Source organism: Cyprinus carpio, chromosome B5 (genome assembly GCF_018340385.1).
Source record: "Cyprinus carpio isolate SPL01 chromosome B5, ASM1834038v1, whole genome shotgun sequence".
NCBI classification, from domain to species: domain Eukaryota; kingdom Metazoa; phylum Chordata; class Actinopteri; order Cypriniformes; family Cyprinidae; genus Cyprinus; species Cyprinus carpio.
Window position 1 is genome coordinate 18,357,323 of NC_056601.1, and position 20,956 is coordinate 18,378,278.

Consider the following 20,956-nt stretch of genomic DNA (forward strand, 5'->3'; position numbering starts at 1 on the left):
GAAGACCAGAGGAAAATAACCAGCAAAACAAAGGAGGAAAAAAACCTCCTGTCCTTTCCATTTTGTTGAGGCAATGTGAATATTTGGGGAGTGGAGAGATGTAATAGCTTCCATGTGACATCCAAACAGCAGCCCTACAGCTGTCTCTCTATTACTGCCACATTTAAATGATGAATGAATGGAAAGTTGTGCAATATGTTATTATTGTTCATTTAAAGAGCATAAGTTCTGTCACGATTTAGCTACATTACTTTCCACTGAACAAATAAAAAATGTAGCAGGTTTTTCATTGGGTGTAAACAACTAATAACATAAAACTAATAATAAGTTAAACTTGTTTTATTCCACATTTATCTGAAAAAAAAAAGTCTATTTCAAAGAACTTCCCTTTATTGCATATATGTACATATATTTTGAAATATACAATTTCTTGAAACAATGAATGACCTATTACATTAAAAATACAGTCAGATGTGATGGCGTGGCATTACTTTTAAGGCATTCCTTGCATGTATAAAACCTCCAGGAGAATATGAAGAACAATAAATGTATACACAGTACACAAAATCAGATGTCAAGAAAGATCCCTTTGCACCGAAAGTCAAGAATGTGGAAAGTTACACAATCAAGTGAAATCAATAGAAAGATCAGTTCAAATAAGAGAGAAGTATGCTGTAATGAGGCACAATGCTTCTACAGTATGTGAGAGTTAACCTGCCATGTGCACTAAAATTAAACTCTTATGAACCTTAAAGATGTCCAAATTTAAACTCCTAATTTGATTATTATAAAGAACCATATGATGAAACCATAGAATAAAAGCTGAACACCTAGTATATAAACCATAAAGCTTTTAATGTACCTGTACTTGTGCTGGGGCAGGATTGAAAAAATAAATAAAAACATCATAAAACACACAAAACCTTTTGCATTTGGAAAACCAGCTAGTGCATTCAAAGTTCCACATACAATGATGTTTGAAAAGTCAATGACCGCTAGGAAAACTGATCATGGAAAATGCAACTCACTTCTCTTTTAAACTATGGCATTTGTATCTTAAGTTATCAACTGTCAGCTCAATGTTTATATTAGGCTACTAAAAAGCATTTTCCTTTTTATATGTAGTTGCCACATGTGCTAATTATTTTAAAATACAAGCCCTTTATGTTGCTGTTTGTTTGAGTGTTAGATTGTCTAACACATTTCAACAACTGAATCATGAAAAGCAAGTATTAATTTATTATGACTGCACAAGTATCTTAAATTATAAATAACATTTGTAAATATTTAAATTTCAATGGAAAATAAATAAACGATGGTAAAGTCAGTGCTTTGTTTATCAGGGAGGGGTGGAGATCCTCTCGCTGGCCAGGGCGGAGGGTTTGGTCTCATGTCTGTGCGGTCTGTGCTGTGGACTGCTGCGGAGATTGTCATCCATCTGTGAAAAAAAACATACACGATGATAAGACCCACAGGAAAAGTGCTCATTCCAAAAGATGTGTAAGAAGAGGCACTACACAGCCAAAAGCATGTGGACAGACACTCCCCTTGTCTGTCTGTTTCAGCAGGTTCAGAAAATCATTTAAAAAAAACATTGAAAATGTATGGTAAAAATGTAAAATGCAAATAGAAAGCAAAAAATAGCTTTTGTTGCGAGAACATTACTGTAAAAAAATACGGTAACATCAAGTTTCTGAGTTTATCTCATAATTCTGACTTTTTTTCTTGAAAGTCTGAGGAGAAGTCACAATTCTGAGATTAAAAAGTAGCTTTTTTATTAGCTATTTATTTAGCAGAAACATTTGTCACAATTCACAATTTGGGATAACTATCTCTATTTATATCTCACAATTCAGACTTTTCTCTCAGAATTGGGAGATAACATCTCTATTCGTGAACATTTCGGAGTTCATATCTTCTTTAAAAAGTGAGACTTGTGTGAGATATAAACTCAGAATTACAAGAAAAATTGTTAGAATTCTTTTTTTTTACTCCATGGCAAAATAAGCTTCCATATAAAACCTTTAATTATTTCAATGAAAAACCATCAAATGTATGCTGCCCCTGAGAATTCTGGAAATGTCAACATTATTTAGCTATTACCATAGCATTTTTACCGTCAGAATTACAATTTTTTATACCATCTCCGTATAACAAAATATTTTCAGCACAATACTCTTTTCCAAAAAAAATAAACAGTTAAAGTCTGGTTGGACTCGAACTGGGACATGGACTGTGAGCCAGATCTGTGTGTGTCTGACCTCATTGAAGCTGCTGTGTAATTCTGAATAGGAGCAAATACTTGCTTCAATACACAGTGCAAAAACAGCGTCCACATACTTTTAACCATGTAATTGTGGTTTCTAGTGACATTAAATTCAGAAGTGAAGGAGCACATCTTGCCAAGACCTTTTCAATAAGGTTGGACTCTTTGTTAACAAGTTGTGTCAGTTTCTGGAGGTTTGCATCGACAGGATCATGGGTAGCCGTCGGTGAGCCTAGCGGGAGGGCATAGACAGAAAAGAAAAGACGACAGGACACTGATTCTGAAGAAAAGCAGGCATTTTTACAAACATGGGAGAAAGGTTAGAGCAGATACAGAGTGCAGCCAAAGAGACATACTGTAGCAAATCACTCGAAATAGCCACGAGGCCTGAGACCATGCTGTTATTAAACTGTCTTTTAGTATCTGCTAAAAGCCAAATAGAAGGGTAACAAATCATGAATGTCTGGTTAAATGATTTATTTCTATGATTCAGCAGCAAACAAATGGAGGTTGAGATAAACTAATAAAAAGAAGAAAGAGAGCAGAGCATGACCAATACTATGTTTTTTGTGGTTTTATTAATATAGTACTATAAGACAGGCTATGACAGAGGTCTTACTACTTACAGTCCATTCTCTTCTCAGCAGGGGCATCGGTAAAGTAGTTTTTAAGGATGGTGTTGCAGAACTGGCAGAGGTTATCAAGTTGGTTCAGGTGCTTCTGAAGCTGCCCACTGGGCAGAGGGGCTTTAATTAGAGGGGCGATATGGCCAAAGACAAAGGCGTCCAGGCTTGTAGGCCTGGCAGATAGAAAACATGGTGAACTTCAGGCTGATACACATTTAAAGGGATAGTTCACCCCAAAATGAAAATTCTGCCATCATTTATTCACCCTCAATTCATCCCAACCTTCATGACTGTCTTTCTTCTGCTCAACACAAAAGAATACATTTTGAAGAACGTGGGTAACCAAATAGTTGACAGTAGCCATTGACTTCCATAGTATACCACAGCTACTGTGTTCAACGGCTGAAAGAAATGTAAGTTTGGAACAACTAAATTATTTAAATGAGAAAATGATGACAGAATTTTCATTTTTGGGCAAACTATCCTTTTGGCTCACTTATACACTAGCGTTCAAAAGTATAGAGTTGGTAAGATTTTGTAAAGTTTTAAAAGAGTATCTTATGCTCACCAAGGCTGCATTTATTTGATAAAAAAAAGCAGTAATATTGTGAAATTATATACTAATATTATATTATAACGTTTTTCTGTTTTAAAATATAAATTATTCCTGGTGAGGGAAAGTCTGAATTTTCAGCAGCATCATTGAGTAAATTAAATTTTAAAATATATTGCCATAGAAAATGTTGGGAATTAAATAACAAAAATGAAACCCACTGATTGCCACTCTATGGACAAAAAACACTAACTCTATTTTCACAAAATATATTTTTTATGTTCCACGAAAGCAAAAAAGAAAGTCATACAAGTTTGGAATGACATGAGAGTGAATTAATGATGACAGACCTTTTATTTAAAGAAGGTGATAAATATAATACAATAAAAGAAGTGAAAAACTCACGTGTCTCCAAAGAAGAAATGGAAGTTCCCAAGTCTGTGGGAGAGCAAGTTCAGGCACTCTTTGGCTTCACTGTAGATCTATAAGAAATTCTATTACTAACAATACAATTTTTATATTCATTATTATGAGGAATGGCACAACTACAAGAGCACATTTGTTGTGTAGCATATTTCATGATCCTCTGGATTCTACACTCCACCTCAGGCAGATTTGCTCATGAGGACAGACAATTTTCCTGAGATAAACTGTTTTCCATCTCACAATGTAGAACCGCAGACATTTCCATTTCACCATGGCATTGAAAAAAAAAAAGAATTCAAGGCAATGCATGACAGTTAATGTCTCTGACGTAATGTTATGATCGTTCATGATTGTGGATCTGTTTTCTCATACCTTTCCCTCTACTTCTGTGATGTTCAGCAATGGCGACTCTGCTTTGGTCAGTAAGATTCGGGACAGAGCCAAGCTGGCCTGTCGACCCGGTACAAAGAAGTTAAGGGGGAACGGGGAATGTGACGTAAACCAGGGTCGGGTCAGGTTAGCATAGTTCTCTGCATCCACCCAGAATGTGTGCATCTACATATTAACAGCACAGATGTACACTTAATCCATATGATGATCATTATGAGGATAAGAAACAGGGTTTCGGTCAGTAAGTGAATTGCAGATGGACCCACCAGTGCTGGCCGCAGCTTTTCCTCCAGGAGGGCGATATAAGCCATCGTATCTGCACCTTGCTTAGCTGTCAGCTCATAGTCGGCATTGAATCTCTGTGTGGATTAAGCAACACATGTATTATTGATATTTTAATATACAATCAAAGGAGCATAATCACTCTTCCTCAAGCACATCATACTTCATTATTGTATGAATTTATTTGGTAAAGTCATGTAATAAGTAGGATAATATATAGTCAGCTGATCAATAAACTCATCAGGATTCTTCTGCTGACAAACACTTTACACAAAAATGAGAAAATCTGTAAACAAATATGAATTTCTACCTGTTTTCGTAGGAAGTTTAGAATTTGTGTTGGTTCTGTGACTGTGGATCCCTCATAGTGTAGCTGTGGCACAGATGCTGTCAGGGAGAAACATGACAGCTGCAGTTTAACCATGGCTTCAGCAATGTTTGGTATTCACAATGTTACATTTGGAAAATGACATGGATGCTTGTGGCTACATCCCAGACTTTCACTACATTAAACAAGCTCTAACACCAATATTATTAAAATCAGTTTTTTTTTTCTGACCTGTGATAGTCCTCCATGTCCAGTCAATAGACTTTACTGCAAGTTTCGCACCTGAAAATTTTACATATGCCTGTAAGAGAACATTAAAAACATAAGAAGGTGAACAGATGATTGATTAGGGGTTAAGTAAATATGAATAATAATCACTAAAGCGCTATACTGTAACTAGGACTTTTATTGTGCATTTTTGCTAAAGGTTATCAGAACGTATGCTTTTAGGCAGCTGCAAAAAAGAAAAAACAAATCTACACTCCAGCACAAAACACAAGCACGTGTTTATAATCTATATTCTAGGTGAAAAGCGTTTAAAAGGAGCCCATACCCTTCAGATCCTATCAGCATTTTTCCTCTGACCTTCAAGAAATAAAACCCGGAGTTGTGCGACACATATCAGCTTACTATTATCAACCAGTCAAACCAATGCAATGCAATAGAGTCAAGCTGCTTTTGGCTTGACAGCTACGGTAACAGGAGGCATCAGCCGACAACTGAACTGCCGCATAAATAGTGCACAGAGACTTTTATTTATCAAAGTGACTCGGATAACGTCCAGCTATCCGGATCCCAGGACACATCATGTCTCTCCAAAAATGCATCGACGTTCGTGATTAAAAATTACATTGTGAATATAAATACAGCACAAGCGTTAAAATATGCCGTGTTGTTACCAGCACGATGAGAGAGTCTGTGTGCACGGATGGCAGATCCCAGTCGCCTCCCCAGCAGAGCAGCTCCATGGGTTCCGCCATGTTGGTGTGCACCATTCACACACACACACACACACACACACACACACACACACACACACACACACACACACACACACACACACACACACACACACACACACACACACACACACACGAGTCCAGCAGCATCCCGGTGCGCCAGGAGAGAACTTGCACCCAGCAAATGTTTGTTAAAAAACATAAATGGAAGCAAGACACCGAAACCTTACTTTTTATTGAGAAAAAATGTGTAGTTAAATTACAGTTATGAAAATGTTTACGATTACAATGGGGATTACATCTGAATATTTTCTCACATACATATTTAATAGACCCCCCCCCCCACCCAATGCACTGACTGCTCTAAAATATAAGAGGAGTTTAGGACACAGAATAGGACACATGCTTATTCAATAAGGTTGAATTTTCCACGAGTTGATATGATTCTTTAGAGTCTTAATGAAAAATATGTAATATAGTTCGGTTAAAATTTCTCAGTGGTAATGTAAAAAACACCTTTTTTACCCTGTCAAAAACAGCTCTTTCCAGACCAAGCCGTTTTGTTGCCTTTTCCTTTAAATGTTAATGAGCTCTGCTGACCCCGCCCCTCTCTTACTAGCAGCTTTCTAAGAGACTGTTTACTTTAGCCACATTCATCAGTAGCCCCTCTCTGCAGAACACAAGATCCAGGGGGCGTGGTTGGATCCACATCTAGGGGGTGGAGATTGGTAGGTTTAGGGGTGGAGCTCTGGAAGATGTGCAGGTTTAGGAATCAGGGGGTGGAGATGGGTAGGGTGTATGTAAGGTGGGAGAAGTTGGATCTGGATCTTGGGTTCTGCAGTGAGGAACTGTGTTCACATTCATCGTAAAACTTGCTAATTAGCACATTATTAGGAAAGGCAATTTGCAAAGATTCATTAAAAAAAACCTTATACTCACTTTTTCTGTAGGTGAAGCTGGACCACGAATGATTCGCACGAAGATAGACGCATTTAGGTTGACCACGGGCGCATTCCCTTCAGAAACAAATGCAATCCAGCAGCTCAGATGTTGGGAGTTAATGACGACTGCTATGTTCATTATTACATCCAACAACAAAACACCTCAATCGCTTAGGAGTCATTCTTATCTGCATCTGCTCCGGCGGTGAAACAATGGTGGACTGATGACAGCTTACACAGGGCGGGTCTAAGGTAAGACGCCAGTCCAGTCTGTGCTGAAACACTACTGTCAACCAAACAATCATAGGAGGGGCCTGTCTGTGTGACATCACAAAGACAGGCATCTGAGATCGGCTCGATTTGAGAAAGGGGTAAAGATTTTAATAGATTAAAAAAAAAAAAACACTGGGTGGATTTTTATCATTATAGGGTGGTTGTGTACACACACTGCCAACACACATTTCAGTTCAAACTACTTGTAAAACATCCGATGTCCCCTTTCAGATTAACTGTTTTTTTCCAAGCCATTTTTAGATGTCAGTGTTTCCTAGAATAATGTAGTAAATAGTAGTATAGCTATATCTTCTTATGGTTTTAAATCTATATTTAAACTCAGAACGAACTCAAATTAAAAAGAAGCACTAAAGTCTGATTTTGTGGTGCCTGTGCTTTAAAATTAAATGATTATAATCTTAATTCAAGTGAAGAAGGATTTTAAAGGTCTGACAGTATTCAGTGTTGAGCCCTAGTGTAAGGTTAACCCTATCTGCTTTAAATGTTTGAAAAATGATTAAAAGCTGAAAACATTTATTAGAAATTTAGAAATGTAATCATAAGTAATCAATTGTAATTAGTTACATTAGACTATAAAGTAATTGAAATAGTTACACTATTATTACATTTTAAATCTTGCAATCTGTAACTTATTACATTTCCAAAACAACCTTCCCAACACTGTAAATAAATAATAGAAATAAAATAAAAATAGATTATATACAGTAGATGTATATTTAGAATAAGCTAACTAGAGGCAGTGACCTGATGATTTTGGCATCTTAAAACAATTCTGTTAGGTTTATTATTTATTTATCTGTTTTCTTTATTTGAGAATCTGCAGGATACAATACACAGGCAGTTGTAGAGTTAATGTGGTAAACTCATTCATATGAAGCTGAAAGTTTAATTGATTTTCCATAACTCATCTGTCGTAACACTCAAACTGGCAAGACTCAGCAGGGCCATGTCACGCCAGATCATTCCTGTAAATGTGTTCTTTCTTTCTCTTTCATTCTTTCTTTCTCTCTTTTTTGGCAGACTGTTTGATTAAATGCAGTCGGATTGTAAAGCCAATATTATTTCTGTGTAAAAATCCACAGTTGCAACTTTTAAGTACAATTTAATTGAAAATGATAAATGTAAAAAAAAATAAGAACAAGAACTCTTTTAATTATTATTATTATTATTATTATTATATTTTTTATTTATTTATTTATTTATTTATTTGCTTTCAAACGCATTTGTTTAATTAGATAATTTAAACCAGAATATTCATTGCAACCTTTAACTAGCTGGTACAGGTTCTGACCAAAAACCAAAGCATATCCTCCCATCTTTTATCATCATTAACAAAGAGCTCTTGTAGAAGGTTTTGATCTGACCTGCTCACACCAATATGTGACTGGTAAAAGCACAGACGCATTCTGGAGGAGGTGCTTGGTCACACCTTATATAGAGAGAGACATCTGAAAAGCGTAAATCACTTGAGCACCAGTCTGGTTCTCGTTCATCTGCAGGGCTACAGGGAACAGGGCTACTGATCAAGACTGAATCAGGGGTCAGAGCAGAAACTATTTTTCCAGGAATAAGGGTGGAACAATTTAACTGGATTTGCGACATAAAAAAAAAAAATCCACAATGTGTACTTGGATAAGAATCTTATTCAGTTTACAGTTAATTTTACAATTCTTTGATACAGTGAAAACACAAGGAATTGGTAAGTCCTTAAACCTTATAATAGTTAAATATTTAATATTTAAGAAATTAAAATGTTTTGTCAATGTTAATATTCTTGCATTTTTTTATTTGCATATATTTACAAAACTGTATATGTGTGAAAGTGTACATGCCTTGATTTTCTACTGTTAAAATGTGAAATAAATGAAACTCAACTCATTTCTGATTAAATATAATATCAATATTAGCATAAAGGAACTCTTTTTTTCAGTTAGGCAGGTCATTTATCACTACATAAATGCCATAAATTCTCAGGAAATCCCCCAGCATGCAGTGGGATTAACAAATGTGGAACTGTAAAAAATCAAGAGTTGAGAGAACTTAAAGTTTAAGGCAACCAGCTCCAGGAGATTTTTGAGTTTTCTCAACTTGTTTTTGTAGGAGAGTTTTGCGTTTTCTCAATTTTTTGGTGGAAAAACTGAATAAACTTTAGATTTTTTACAGTGTTCTATGAAATGACCATTAGTTGAGGACCAATCTGGCAATGACCTTATTGGTTGCTTTTTATATTGTGTCCTGGACAAAAGAGTAGCTGAATAACATGTATTACACAAATGCATCAAAAACCATCAGTATCCAGGGCAAATCTGTTGACAAAAATGCTAATTTTGCAGTTTATGATCTTCTGGTGTCACCGGATTGCTTACCTGACCTTCTGCAAGGAGGAATACAGGCAAAGAACATGGACAACGTTTTTATCCTTGCAAGTCTGCAGCTGCAGAACAAAGCTCCAACTCGGGTCTTCCGCATCTTCAATGCCCTAGACAACACAGATTATTTTGATTTCACCGTTCAGGGGAAATTCAACAAAGGTTTGTGTGATCAGAGCTCACTAATGTGCTTTATGTTCAGTGGCTCAATAGAAACTTGATATGTATACTAAAGACTTTTTCTGTTCACAGTCGTTTTGAAACATCTGAAAAGCAATGGAAAGGTTGGATCAACCATTTTCGGTAAAGTGCCACTGACAGATGGTCAACAACACCATATACTGCTCCACTTCAGCGGGCTGCAGCAGGGCACCCCCACCACAGCCCTTTATGTGGACTGCAGGCTGGTGGAGAGAGTGCAGGACGTGCCACTGGCCTTTAAAACACTGCCGCAGGGCACAAAACGAATCACGCTCAAGACCCTGTCAACATCATCCCAGGTAATCCTAGAAGGTGGAACAAATAATATCATTAGTCTGTTTATCTATGCATACAGTAAACTGTAAAAAAAATAATAATAATAATCTACAGTAAAAAAAAAAAAAAAACTGTCATCTCTGGTCATCAGAAAATCATTGTAAAAAAATGCTACAGGTTTTGCAGGATACTTGTATATTTTACAGCTTGTAACAGTATATTTCATTCAGTGATATAATGTTAATATGCCTACTGAACACTACCAATATCTGCCTTTTTAACTTAAAATATACTGATAATCAGACAGAGATTTACTTTAAATTTCACCAAGCTGATTTATTAAGTTTATTGAATCTTATTTTGACGTTACAAAGTGGTTATAGCTTATCTAAGTGTGTGAATTGTTTACTTACTTTTTAAAATGAGACTTCCCATTAGCACCGCTATATTTGTGAATGCGGAATGCACACAAACACAAGAGGCGGGATTCATAACCAGTCATATCCAATCATATCGTGATAGAGGCATGGCCTTCATTCTCAATTATTCATTCTCAATTATCCCCCACCAAACTTACCGCACACAATCAGGGGTTTGTTAAAACTCAATGGGCTCAGTGGAGGCGAGACTCCTGCTGTAACTGTTAGATAATGTTTTTTTTTTTAGAAAAACAAGTGATTTAATGCACTATTTTGTACTATCGGCATTGTTTTACTTTTGTACTACAAATTTCTTTCTCATCCAATATTTTGAGGAGGCACTGCCTCCCTTGCCTCCCCAGAGGAAATGCCTCTGCTGATAACCACCCTAATATACAGGTTTCACAATAAAAAAGCCACATGATGAATCAGAGTTCATTGCAAGTGCATTAAATGTCCATAAATCACAGCCAATACATGTGTGAAACAAAATTATTTGTACAAAATATAATCACATGTGATGAGTTAAAAACCATAAATTTGACAGTATTTTGCTGTAAAATTACATGTAATGTGGAGTTAAACTATTAACAGTTTTTCACTGTTTAAGGTAACTTAAACTTAATCAATTAGTGTGTTTTACTGTAACATTTAAGTGTTTTTCTGTAAAACTATAACAAAACTTTTGTTACAGTGTGTGAATATGTACCCGTGTTACAGGACAAGTTGATAGACCTCAAACTGGTGCTTGATGAGTCTATTGATAATGTGGTAGAGCTTCAGGACTGCAATGCTCCAGAGCACAGTGACAAGAGCGAAACACTGCAGCCTGTACTAGGTGAGGCTATTGTTTCTCCGTCATCTGTGTCTTATTCAGCTTTAGTTTTGTTAATGATTGGTTATTTGATTTTTTTTTTTTTTTTTTTTTTTTTTTTTTTTGAATACAGAGAATATCATTATGTTACATTTCTGCAGGAACAACTTCAAAAATGGAAGCTGGCCCAATGTTTGAGCTCATGCGAATGATCCAAGAGTTGAAACAGAAGGTCGATCAGCAGGTAACTTGAAATTGAGTGGGGAAACAGTTCCTTAAAGGGATAGTTCACACAAAAAGTACAGTTCTTTTGAGTTCTTTTTAGGAACAGATCATTATTTTCACTAAATCAGTTGACAGAACCAGTCTGAATGATTCCTGCATCAATCAGGTTTCATCTCACTGGTTCAATAATGGCGGGGAGATTATTAATGTTTATCAATCTGGTGCTCACACAAAGCTAACGAAGCCTGTGGACTATATTTATGATAAAAATGTTGTTTTGGTTATTTGAAGCTTGAAAATCCCCTATTCATTGTAGAATTAGTGACCAGATAATTTCTTACAAATATTTGAAGTTTCCATTTTTGGGTGAACTATCCCTATAATAATAACAGCATAATAACAATCTGTTTTCCTAACAGATCAAAGAGACCGCTGACTTGAGAAAGACTATCATGGAGTGTGTTCAATGCAATGGTAAGACTTTAGTTAAAAAGTTACAAAACAGCTATAATGAGAAAACATTTACAAGTTTTCCGTGTCTGTGCTCAGAATGAGAGCACAGAATTAACTTAGAATGAGGAGGTTGAAGGTGAACTCAAGTGTTCTGTTACCATTTAGATGGGTCTGGACGGGACAAAGCAGGACTACAGGATAAAAATCCGTCCAAGTGCGGGCCAGGGGTCTGTTTTAAGCTGGACATGTGTATTAAAACAGCTGAAGGTGTGGAATGTGCACCCTGTCCTGAGGGCTACACTGGAGATGGTGTCCAATGTGATGATGTAGATGAGGTTAGACTTAAGATGCTGAGTTTTTGTTCAACATAATACTGTACTATTATTTATGTCTTTCTGTGATTTGAATCAAGTTTGGCTGTTTATGATGTTCATCTAGCCACTTATTTCCTGTTTACTTCTCATATAGTTACATACTTAGGAAAGAACAAGAACACTCATGAAGACTTGTTTTATTTAATTGTATTTATTTCCATTACTCACTGCAGTATCTCAATAGCTCAGACTGTTCAACACATCTGACATTGTGTTCTACCTAAATGCTGAACAATAAAACTCAGTTAGCAACACATAATGATTTATTAACATATAATTATGTTTCAGTAAGGGTTGTAGACTAATAATTGTTTAAACTGTTACGTAGGCTCTAAGGTCATTTTCCAATGGTTTTTATAGAACTTTTCACAGATCGCAGTGCAATCGTGTTACTTAATCATCCATATACTACAGGGCATTGTTTGTTGAACATCATAAATCCAGCTAACCTTATAAACTGTTTAATTTTAGTGCCAGTTCAACCCATGTTTCCCTGGTGTTCGGTGTATTAACACTGCACCAGGGTTCAGATGTGAGAAGTGTCCACGAGGCTTCATTGGTCCAGAAATCCAGGGTGTGGGCGTTCACTATGCTCAGACAAACAAACAAGTATGTATTTAGAACAGTTCATTAAAATAATTAAATTAACCAGTGTGTATGTATATATATATATAATCTATATATATATATATATATATATATATATATATATATATATATATATATGTGTGTGTGTGTGTGTGTGTGTGTGTGTGTGTGTGTGTTGCGCGCTACCATTCAAATGCTTGGGGTAGGTAAGATTTCTTTTTAATAAACTTTATACTTTTATTCAACAAGGATGCATTAAATTGATCAAAAATGTCATGCATTAAATTGATCAAAAATTGATAATGTTAAAAAAGATTTCTGATAAAAGCAGATAAACGCTGTTCTTTTGAACTTTATATTCATCAAAGAATCCTGAAAATCACAATTTACATGAAACTGTTAAGCAGCACAACTATTTTCTACATGATATTAATAAGAAATGTTTCTTGAAATCAGCATATTAGAATGATTTCTGAAGGATCATGTGACACTGAAAACTAGAATAATGACTGGTAAAAATTCAGATCAAATTAATGCAGCATTGGTGAGCATAAGAGACTTATAAGAGAATCTTACCGACCCCTAACATTCAAACATATTATGTAATAAGACTTTTTGAAGCACTGTCTAATGTATGCGAATGATACAGAATGATTACCGTATTATATAAAATGATATTTACACGGTACTCCAATTACAACTACAAGTTCAAAAATAGTATTACCATGATACAATTAGTAAAAATGGTATTGTTTGTGATTTTAGTACCATACTGTGATTAACACCATATTTATCATTTTTATCAGATATGTAATGATATTGATGAGTGCCAGGTAGATAACGGTGGCTGCACACCCAATTCATACTGCCATAACACAGTGGTAAGACTACAACTATCCTAGATTACCCATTGTACTAATGTGGCCAGTGGCAGGTACAGTAAATATAGTTTATATGTGAAACTTGCTTTTTTGTAGGGTGCGTTTCACTGTGGGATCTGCAAGACTGGATTCACGGGTGACCAGAATAGAGGCTGCATAAGTATTGGCCTGGACCCTGCTCCTCCAACTGAAAGGCTGTGTGGAAACGGCCAGCCAAATCCGTGTGACATCAACGCAGAGTGTGTTGTGGAGAGAGATGGGAGCATCAGCTGTGCGGTGAGACGTCAAGCATTCACACAGATGTTTTGTGTACTTGTGCATTTCAAGAAAACATAAAGAGATGTTGGTGATTTTCTATGCCATTCTTTTGAGCCAGGACACAACTTTCTCAGCTGACATCTTTGTTGCTTTTAGTGCCAAATTGGCTGGGCAGGAAATGGCTACGTGTGTGGAAAGGACACAGACATTGACGCTTATCCAGATAAGAAACTTCAGTGCAGAGATGGAACCTGCAAGAAGGTGATCTTCACGTGACCTGTTATTTTTGTTAGAAGTTTCGTTCATCAGCAGTAGTTAACACATTAGATATCGCGAACTGAACAATGAACAACATTCTCTTCATTTATCAATCGAGGTCAATTTACAAATATACGTTTCCACAAAAGTTTGGGTTCAGTTATACAATAAAAACTTTACTATTTTTTACAATTGCATTACGAATCTTACTGAACCCAAAGCTTTGAATGATAGTGTTTATTTTCATGTTTATTCATAAATTAATAACATTTGCACAACTTGAAATTGTTACTATCATTTTACTTACTATGTAAAACTTAACATTCATCAAGATTAAAGGGATAGTTCACCCACAAATGAAAATTATGTCATTAATTACTCTCTGTCATTAATTATGTCATTCCAAACCCGTTAAGACCTTTGTCCATCGTCAGAACACAAATTAAGATATTTTTGATGAAATCCAAGAGCTGTCTGGCCCTCCAAAGAGAGCAATGTAACTGAAATGTTCCCAGACCCAGAAACACAGCAAGGACATAGATAAACTAGTCAATACTTTTTATGTGCAAAGAAAACAAAAATAACAATTTTATTCAACAATTTCTACTCCTCTAAATGTCCATCTTCTGCCAGTATTCTCGTAGCTTCATAAAATTACGGTTGAACCACTGGAACATTTCAGTTACATTGCCGTCTATGGAGGGTCAGAAAGCTCTTGGATTTCATCAAAAATATCTTAATTTGTGTTCTGAAGATGATAGATGGTGTCACAGGTTTGGGATGACATGATGGAATTTTCATTTTTGGGTGAACTAACCCTTTAAGAAATAAAGAATAATTGTTATTCGAAGTAATGTTAACAAACTGAATCTTATTGTAAAGTGTTACCAGATTATTATACTTTTCATTTTCAGGATAACTGCATTTTTGTTCCAAACTCGGGCCAAGAAGACGCAGACAGAGATGGGAAGGGAGATGCCTGTGATGAGGATGCAGACAGTGATGGCATCTCCAATGACCAGGTACAGATTAATCAATATTAGATCATGATTTGATGAACTGAGAAGCTCCTTTCAATGTCAGTGCTTGCATGACTGTATTTGTACAGGACAACTGCTGGTTGGTTCCTAACATAGACCAGAAGAACAGTGATAAAGATCTCCATGGTGATGCTTGTGATAATTGCGTACACATGGAGAACCCAGACCAGCGGGACACAGACAAAGACGGACTCGGAGATGCCTGTGATGATGACATAGACGGGGATGGTAATTTAATTCAGGGCTTATTTTGTCAAAAAATCAACTTCACAATTTTTGCACACATTTTTCCAATCTCTGCCAGTATTCCATCTGCTATGCGGCTGCTGTGTATTTTATTTAGTTGCAGAAATGGAGTGTTATGTTTTAAATATCCTTTTCACCCTGTTTTTTTATCAGGATTTTCCTGTGCTTAGGTCATTTTATAAGGAAAAACAGAATCTTCTGTGTTATTAAAGCTCAAATTAGAGTGCTCTTTAGCCTGCACGGGTCATGTAAAACTGAAGTGACCTTTAGGGATATACTAACTGCTTCTACGGCACCACACTGATCATTTTCTTTAAAATTGTCAATTATTTGTTCCAGTCTGAAATGTGCAAAATAGAGTCCAGGCAGCGCTTGACATTTACGGTCTGTTCATCAAGGCAGAAATCCAGACACTTGACTTGATACTTTAGAGCTTGGTCATGTCTCCTTTGAGTAACCACATTTCCACCAAGAACCTGCGCCAAGAGCTGCTGACGCGTGGAAACTATTCCACAGAAGTCTTTCTGAAACACCGCCACCTTGTGTCATAACCCGACAAACTGCACACAAAGACATCACTGTATACTCTATAACACCGCAAACACCACAGTGCATTTCTCCTGATGGAGTTTGCTCCATTCAGTGACATTTTAGACAGTATTCCTCTGTATAATACTTTCATTTATAGCACTGGTGCTCTGGCTCTGACTCTAGGGATGAATCACTGAATGCATCCATGTACATTCTCTATTTCTGATAGGTTTGAAGAACATCCTGGATAACTGTCAGAGGGTTCCCAACCCTGACCAGAAGGACCAAGATAATGACGGTGTTGGTGATGCATGTGACAGCTGCCCTAAGGTGCCAAACCCCAACCAGGTGCCAAACAACTTTATTTCTATTCTATTCTATTCCATTCTATTCTATTCTATTCTATTCTATTCTGTGTATTTTAATAAAATCGTGTTTTTGTCTCATCTAGTTTTTAAACCTAAATTTGAACCTAATTTAAATGGATAGTTTTAGCTATTTAGTATTTGCTGTTGTTTTTAAAAATCACTGTTTCTTGAAAACTGCTTTTCTACCTCTGTTTTAGGGAGTCAAATTATTTAGGCATTTTATCAACTGTTTATCTCAAAATTAGTAGTTATCCATGTTAACAAACTAAAACCAAAATTATTATTATTATTATTATTTTTTACATTTAGTTTAACTTGATGTAAAAAAGGGGTAAATAAAACTACATAGTCATATTTGAAAAATAATCACAAAAATGCCAAAAATATTCATAAAAATGACAAAAACATAAACCAATTAAAACTTTACTGAAAAAATGAAAATAAAAAATATAAAAATAAATAATTCAAAAATATGACTAATAACAATAATAGTACCTCAATAATGCAAATAAATAACACTGTTTCATACTGCCTAGCATCACAGCATTGAGTTTTTAGTGAGATTTATTTACACAAAATAGCATCTTATTATACTGGCAGAATCACTCTTATCACTGTACATATCCAAAAACCATCAAACAATGCTGACCAATCTAGTTAAACAATATTAAACGAGCAAGAGTACTGTTGTGCCTAATTATGCTCGTTGCCTGCTAATATTCACAAAACAACACGATTCTGAGTTGCTTTGATTCTGAGAACAGTTCAGTGAATCAACAATAAGTGAATATACAAAGAATTGCCAGCTATTTTGGGCTTTTTTTTTTTTTTTTTTTTTTTTTTTTTTTGCTTCACCAACGAAAACAGTTAAAGAAAACAAATCCAAAGCAGAAACAACCTCTCGTGACTCTGAGCAACACACAGAATCGTTTGAGTGAATGATTCAATGATTCACTCATCTCGTCCGGAATGAATCAGCGTTATGAGTTAAACTCTTGAATGAAAGATTCAGTCACAAAACAGTCATTTGCCACCTACTGGCCTACTGGTGCGAATACAAACAAAGGAAGCTATCCGAACAAGTCCCTGTGTTTTTAGGTTCCTATATCAGCACTCTTTTAAGGCCTCTTGTCCAGATTCAGGGAAACAAACTGTTGTATAATGTGTATTTAGTATATTTTGTATGTATATTTTGTCATTATTCATATTTTCAACCTGTCTTCTATTTTCTTTCAATCAGTCTGATGTTGATGATGATCTTGTTGGAGACACTTGTGACACAAACATTGACAGGTAGAGTCTGATTTTTTACCTTTCTCTTTGATGGTCAATATAAAACAAGTTTATAACGTAGGTCTTTTGTTCCAGTGATGGAGATGGTCATCAGAACACCAAAGACAACTGCCCCAACATCATCAACAGCGCACAGCTGGATACTGATAAGGATGGACTTGGAGACGAGTGTGATGATGACGATGATAATGATGGCATTTTGGATGATAAAGATAACTGTAGACTGGTGCCAAACCCAGACCAAAAGGATGAAAACAGTACGCACAGCAACATGTGTTTAGTAGGATGTCACAAGTTGTTCAGTTAATCAAGAAAAATGTTTTAGTTTACATTTTTTTAAAAGCTAATTCAAGGACATTTGTGTTTTAAAGTGAAGAATTAAGCAAAATGTTTTTTTCCCTGCTCTTCTTTGTCAGATGATGGGGTGGGTGATGACTGCGTTGGAGACTTTGACAAAGATCATGTGATAGACAGAATCGACACCTGTCCTGAGAATGCAGAGATCACTTTGACTGACTTCAGAGCCTATCAGACCGTGGTTCTGGATCCAGAGGGAGAGGCTCAGATCGACCCCAACTGGGTTGTTCTTAATCAGGGAATGGAGATCGTCCAAACCATGAATAGTGACCCAGGACTAGCTGTTGGTATGTTTATGTGACCCACACCATTCAAATCATCCTGAGTATTTCCATGGTGAATAGATCAGCTAAACCAGCACCAATCCAGCATAGACCAGCCTGAAAATTCATATTGGTCTTAATTGTTCTTTTAAAAAAACACTCATTTTCCAACACCCCTAATGTTAAATAGTTGAGTTTTACTGTTTTTGAATCCATTCAGCCGTTCTCTCTGTCTGGCGGTAGAACTTTTAGCTTAGCTTAGCATAGATCATTGAATCTGATTAGACCTTTAGCATCTCGCTCAAAAATGCCAAAGAGTTTCTATATTTTTCCAATTTAAAACTTGACTCTTCTGTAGTTACATCGTGTACTAAGACCGACGGAAAATTAAAAGTTGTGATTTTCTAGCCTGATATGGCTAGGAACTATACTCTCATTCCGGTGTAATAATCAAGGAACTTTGCAGGATATTATGCAGCGCCTGAAAATAGGCTTTTTGGAAGTTACCTAGCTGGGACTATTTTCAGATTCAATGATCTATGCTTGTCGTTTTCTCTTAAAGGGATAGTTCACCCAAAAACGAAAATTCTGTCATCAGTTGCTCACCCTCATCATGTCGTTCCAAACCTGTAAGACCTTTGTTCATCTTTGGAACACAATTAAAGATATATTTGATGAAATCTGAGAGCTTTCTGACCCTGCATAGACCGCAATGCAACTACCATGTTCAAGACCCAGAAAGGTAGTAAGGACATCATTAAAATGGGTACTCCACTCAAAAATGATAATATCCCCTCATCAGTTACTGACTGTTGTACCAGATTTATATGACTTTTTTTTCTTCTGTGAAACACAAATTTTTGTAAGATAATATAATTCAAGTGGATGGGCCCCTCAAAGTTGATGCTTCAAAAACCACACAAAACAAAAGCAATGGTAATCCATGCAACCACAGTGGATGAATCAGCATCTTCTGAAGCAAATTTACAGTTTAAAAAAAGTTTAAAATATTAGTATTTTTCACACCTTCAGAAGACATTAAACTGGGGTTACTTTTGTGTTTGTTTTGCATGTTTTTGAAGCATCAGACAGAAAGTCAAATACATCTAGGATGGCATGAGAGTGAATGAATGAGGAGAGAATTTTCATTTTTTGAGTATCTCCTTTACTAAAGAATCATTTCTGTATCAGTTTTGTTTAAGTCATGGTTGAAACATGAGCTTTAGTGTTTTGTTTTTAAATGAAAATCTGGCCAAAGTGTGACACAGTCTTGCCACCACAAACAGGGTACACAGCATTCAGTGGCGTGGACTTTGAGGGCACCTTCCACGTGAATACAGTGACCGATGATGACTACGCAGGCTTCATCTTCGGCTACCAGGATTCCTCCAGCTTCTATGTGGTGATGTGGAAGCAGACAGAGCAGACGTACTGGCAGTCCGTGCCCTTCAGAGCCGTGGCTGAGCCTGGCATTCAGCTTAAGGTCCCAGCGCTCTTCATCTCTATTACTGTCTGAACGTGAAGCGTGCTTTTATCATTACTGCTAAACTGTGCAAAAGCACTTAATGGATGTTAAAGCTATAGCCAAATAGTTCTTTTGGACTTCAAGAATATCCCAATTAGATTTGATTATTCAATTTAAATAATAAACACACATACATGAATCAATATATTCGCATTTCTAGGCTGTGAAGTCTAAAACCGGGCCTGGGGAGTTCCTGAGGAATTCTCTGTGGCACACTGGAGACACAAACGATCAAGTGCGCATGCTGTGGAAAGACGCTCGTAATGTGGGCTGGAAGGACAAGGTGTCCTACCGCTGGAATCTGAAGCACAGACCCCAAGTGGGATACATCAGGTCAGACGCCGTGAATTGGAGAATTCAGACTTTACTGGATTTGGATGTGAGAAACATGTTTGTGGTGTTTCTCTGTTTTGGCACAGAGTAAAGTTCTATGAAGGTTCCGACTTGGTTGCAGACTCTGGAGTTGTTATTGACACCAGTATGAGAGGAGGCCGTCTTGGAGTGTTCTGCTTTTCGCAGGAAAACATCATCTGGTCCAATCTGAGATATCGCTGTAATGGTGAGTGCAGTGCTTGAACAATATTAGAATATTGATCATTTCAGTGTGTATCTTAATATACATTTTATGACATTTACAGACACAATCCCGGAAGACTATACAGAACAAGAGCAGCCGTAATGAAACGAAGATGAAATGAAACTGGAGAGCACTACTAGTGAGGTGACTGATGTTTTGGGTACTCATATTTCCAGTAAAACATGGACCATTTACTGACTTTTGCATTCAAGATGAATCCAGTTTTATAGTTATGCTGAATTTTCACTTCTGTAATGTTCACTGCACAAAAATGCAGTTCATCAGGAAAGAGCAAAGCCTGTGTGCTACTAAACACTCACTAAATGTTTTAATATTAATAAACTGAATAAATACATTTAATTTGTCAAGTTTTGTGCTCGGACTTGGTGGAGAATGTCATTGACCTGTAATCTTAAAGTGATAGTTTAAACAAAAATTTAAAAATAAAACAACCCAAAAAGCTGTTACTCCAAAAAAAAAAAATAAAAAAAAAAAAAAAAAAAAAATATATATATATATATATATATATATATATATATATATATATATATATATATATATATATATATATATAT

At 36.1% G+C, this 20,956-nt stretch overlaps 2 protein-coding genes across 3 annotated transcripts; one reads left to right on the plus strand and one right to left on the minus strand.

Moving 5' to 3' along the window:
• Positions 1-372: 372 nt before the first annotated feature.
• Positions 373-5,922, minus strand: mtx3 (metaxin 3). Of its 2 annotated transcripts, XM_019094020.2 has the most exons (9): positions 5,771-5,922; positions 5,103-5,172; positions 4,854-4,930; positions 4,528-4,620; positions 4,244-4,426; positions 3,851-3,927; positions 2,893-3,065; positions 2,410-2,498; positions 373-1,438 (listed from the first exon to the last, which is right to left on the minus strand). In XM_019094020.2, the coding sequence occupies exons 1-9, from the start codon at positions 5,864-5,866 to the stop codon at positions 1,340-1,342; spliced, it is 957 nt and encodes a 318-aa protein (XP_018949565.1). In that variant the 5' UTR covers positions 5,867-5,922; the 3' UTR covers positions 373-1,339. The 2 variants fall into 2 exon arrangements, with proteins under 2 accessions (XP_018949565.1, XP_018949566.1); XM_019094021.2 differs by lacking the exon at positions 2,410-2,498.
• Positions 5,923-8,512: 2,590 nt separating this feature from the next.
• On the plus strand, positions 8,513-20,750 carry LOC109078823 (thrombospondin-4-B-like). The gene is made up of 21 exons (XM_042724680.1): positions 8,513-8,764; positions 9,399-9,596; positions 9,687-9,934; positions 11,051-11,168; positions 11,306-11,388; positions 11,789-11,843; positions 11,988-12,157; positions 12,668-12,805; positions 13,591-13,665; positions 13,762-13,941; positions 14,080-14,184; positions 15,096-15,203; positions 15,290-15,449; positions 16,228-16,346; positions 17,607-17,659; positions 17,735-17,916; positions 18,076-18,303; positions 19,566-19,762; positions 19,965-20,137; positions 20,224-20,363; positions 20,443-20,750. The coding sequence occupies exons 1-21, from the start codon at positions 8,686-8,688 to the stop codon at positions 20,481-20,483; spliced, it is 2,850 nt and encodes a 949-aa protein (XP_042580614.1). The 5' UTR covers positions 8,513-8,685; the 3' UTR covers positions 20,484-20,750.
• The last annotated feature ends 206 nt before the right edge of the window (positions 20,751-20,956 follow it).

Bases quoted from the DNA above. Each gene is read 5' to 3' on its own strand.
- mtx3 (XM_019094020.2), bottom strand. From the start codon at position 5,866: ATGGTGCACACCAACATGGCGGAACCCATGGAGCTGCTCTGCTGGGGA. The intron at 5,173-5,770 runs GTAACAACACGG...GTTCTCTTACAG, and splicing joins CAGACTCTCTCATCGTGCTG to GCATATGTAAAATTTTCAGG. The intron at 3,928-4,243 runs GTATGAGAAAAC...AATTTCTTATAG, and splicing joins TCACAGAAGTAGAGGGAAAG to ATCTACAGTGAAGCCAAAGA.
- LOC109078823 (XM_042724680.1), top strand. From the start codon at position 8,686: ATGTGTACTTGGATAAGAATCTTATTCAGTTTACAGTTAATTTTACAA. The intron at 12,158-12,667 runs GTTAGACTTAAG...GTTTAATTTTAG, and splicing joins AATGTGATGATGTAGATGAG to TGCCAGTTCAACCCATGTTT. The intron at 15,450-16,227 runs GTAATTTAATTC...TATTTCTGATAG, and splicing joins TGATGACATAGACGGGGATG to GTTTGAAGAACATCCTGGAT.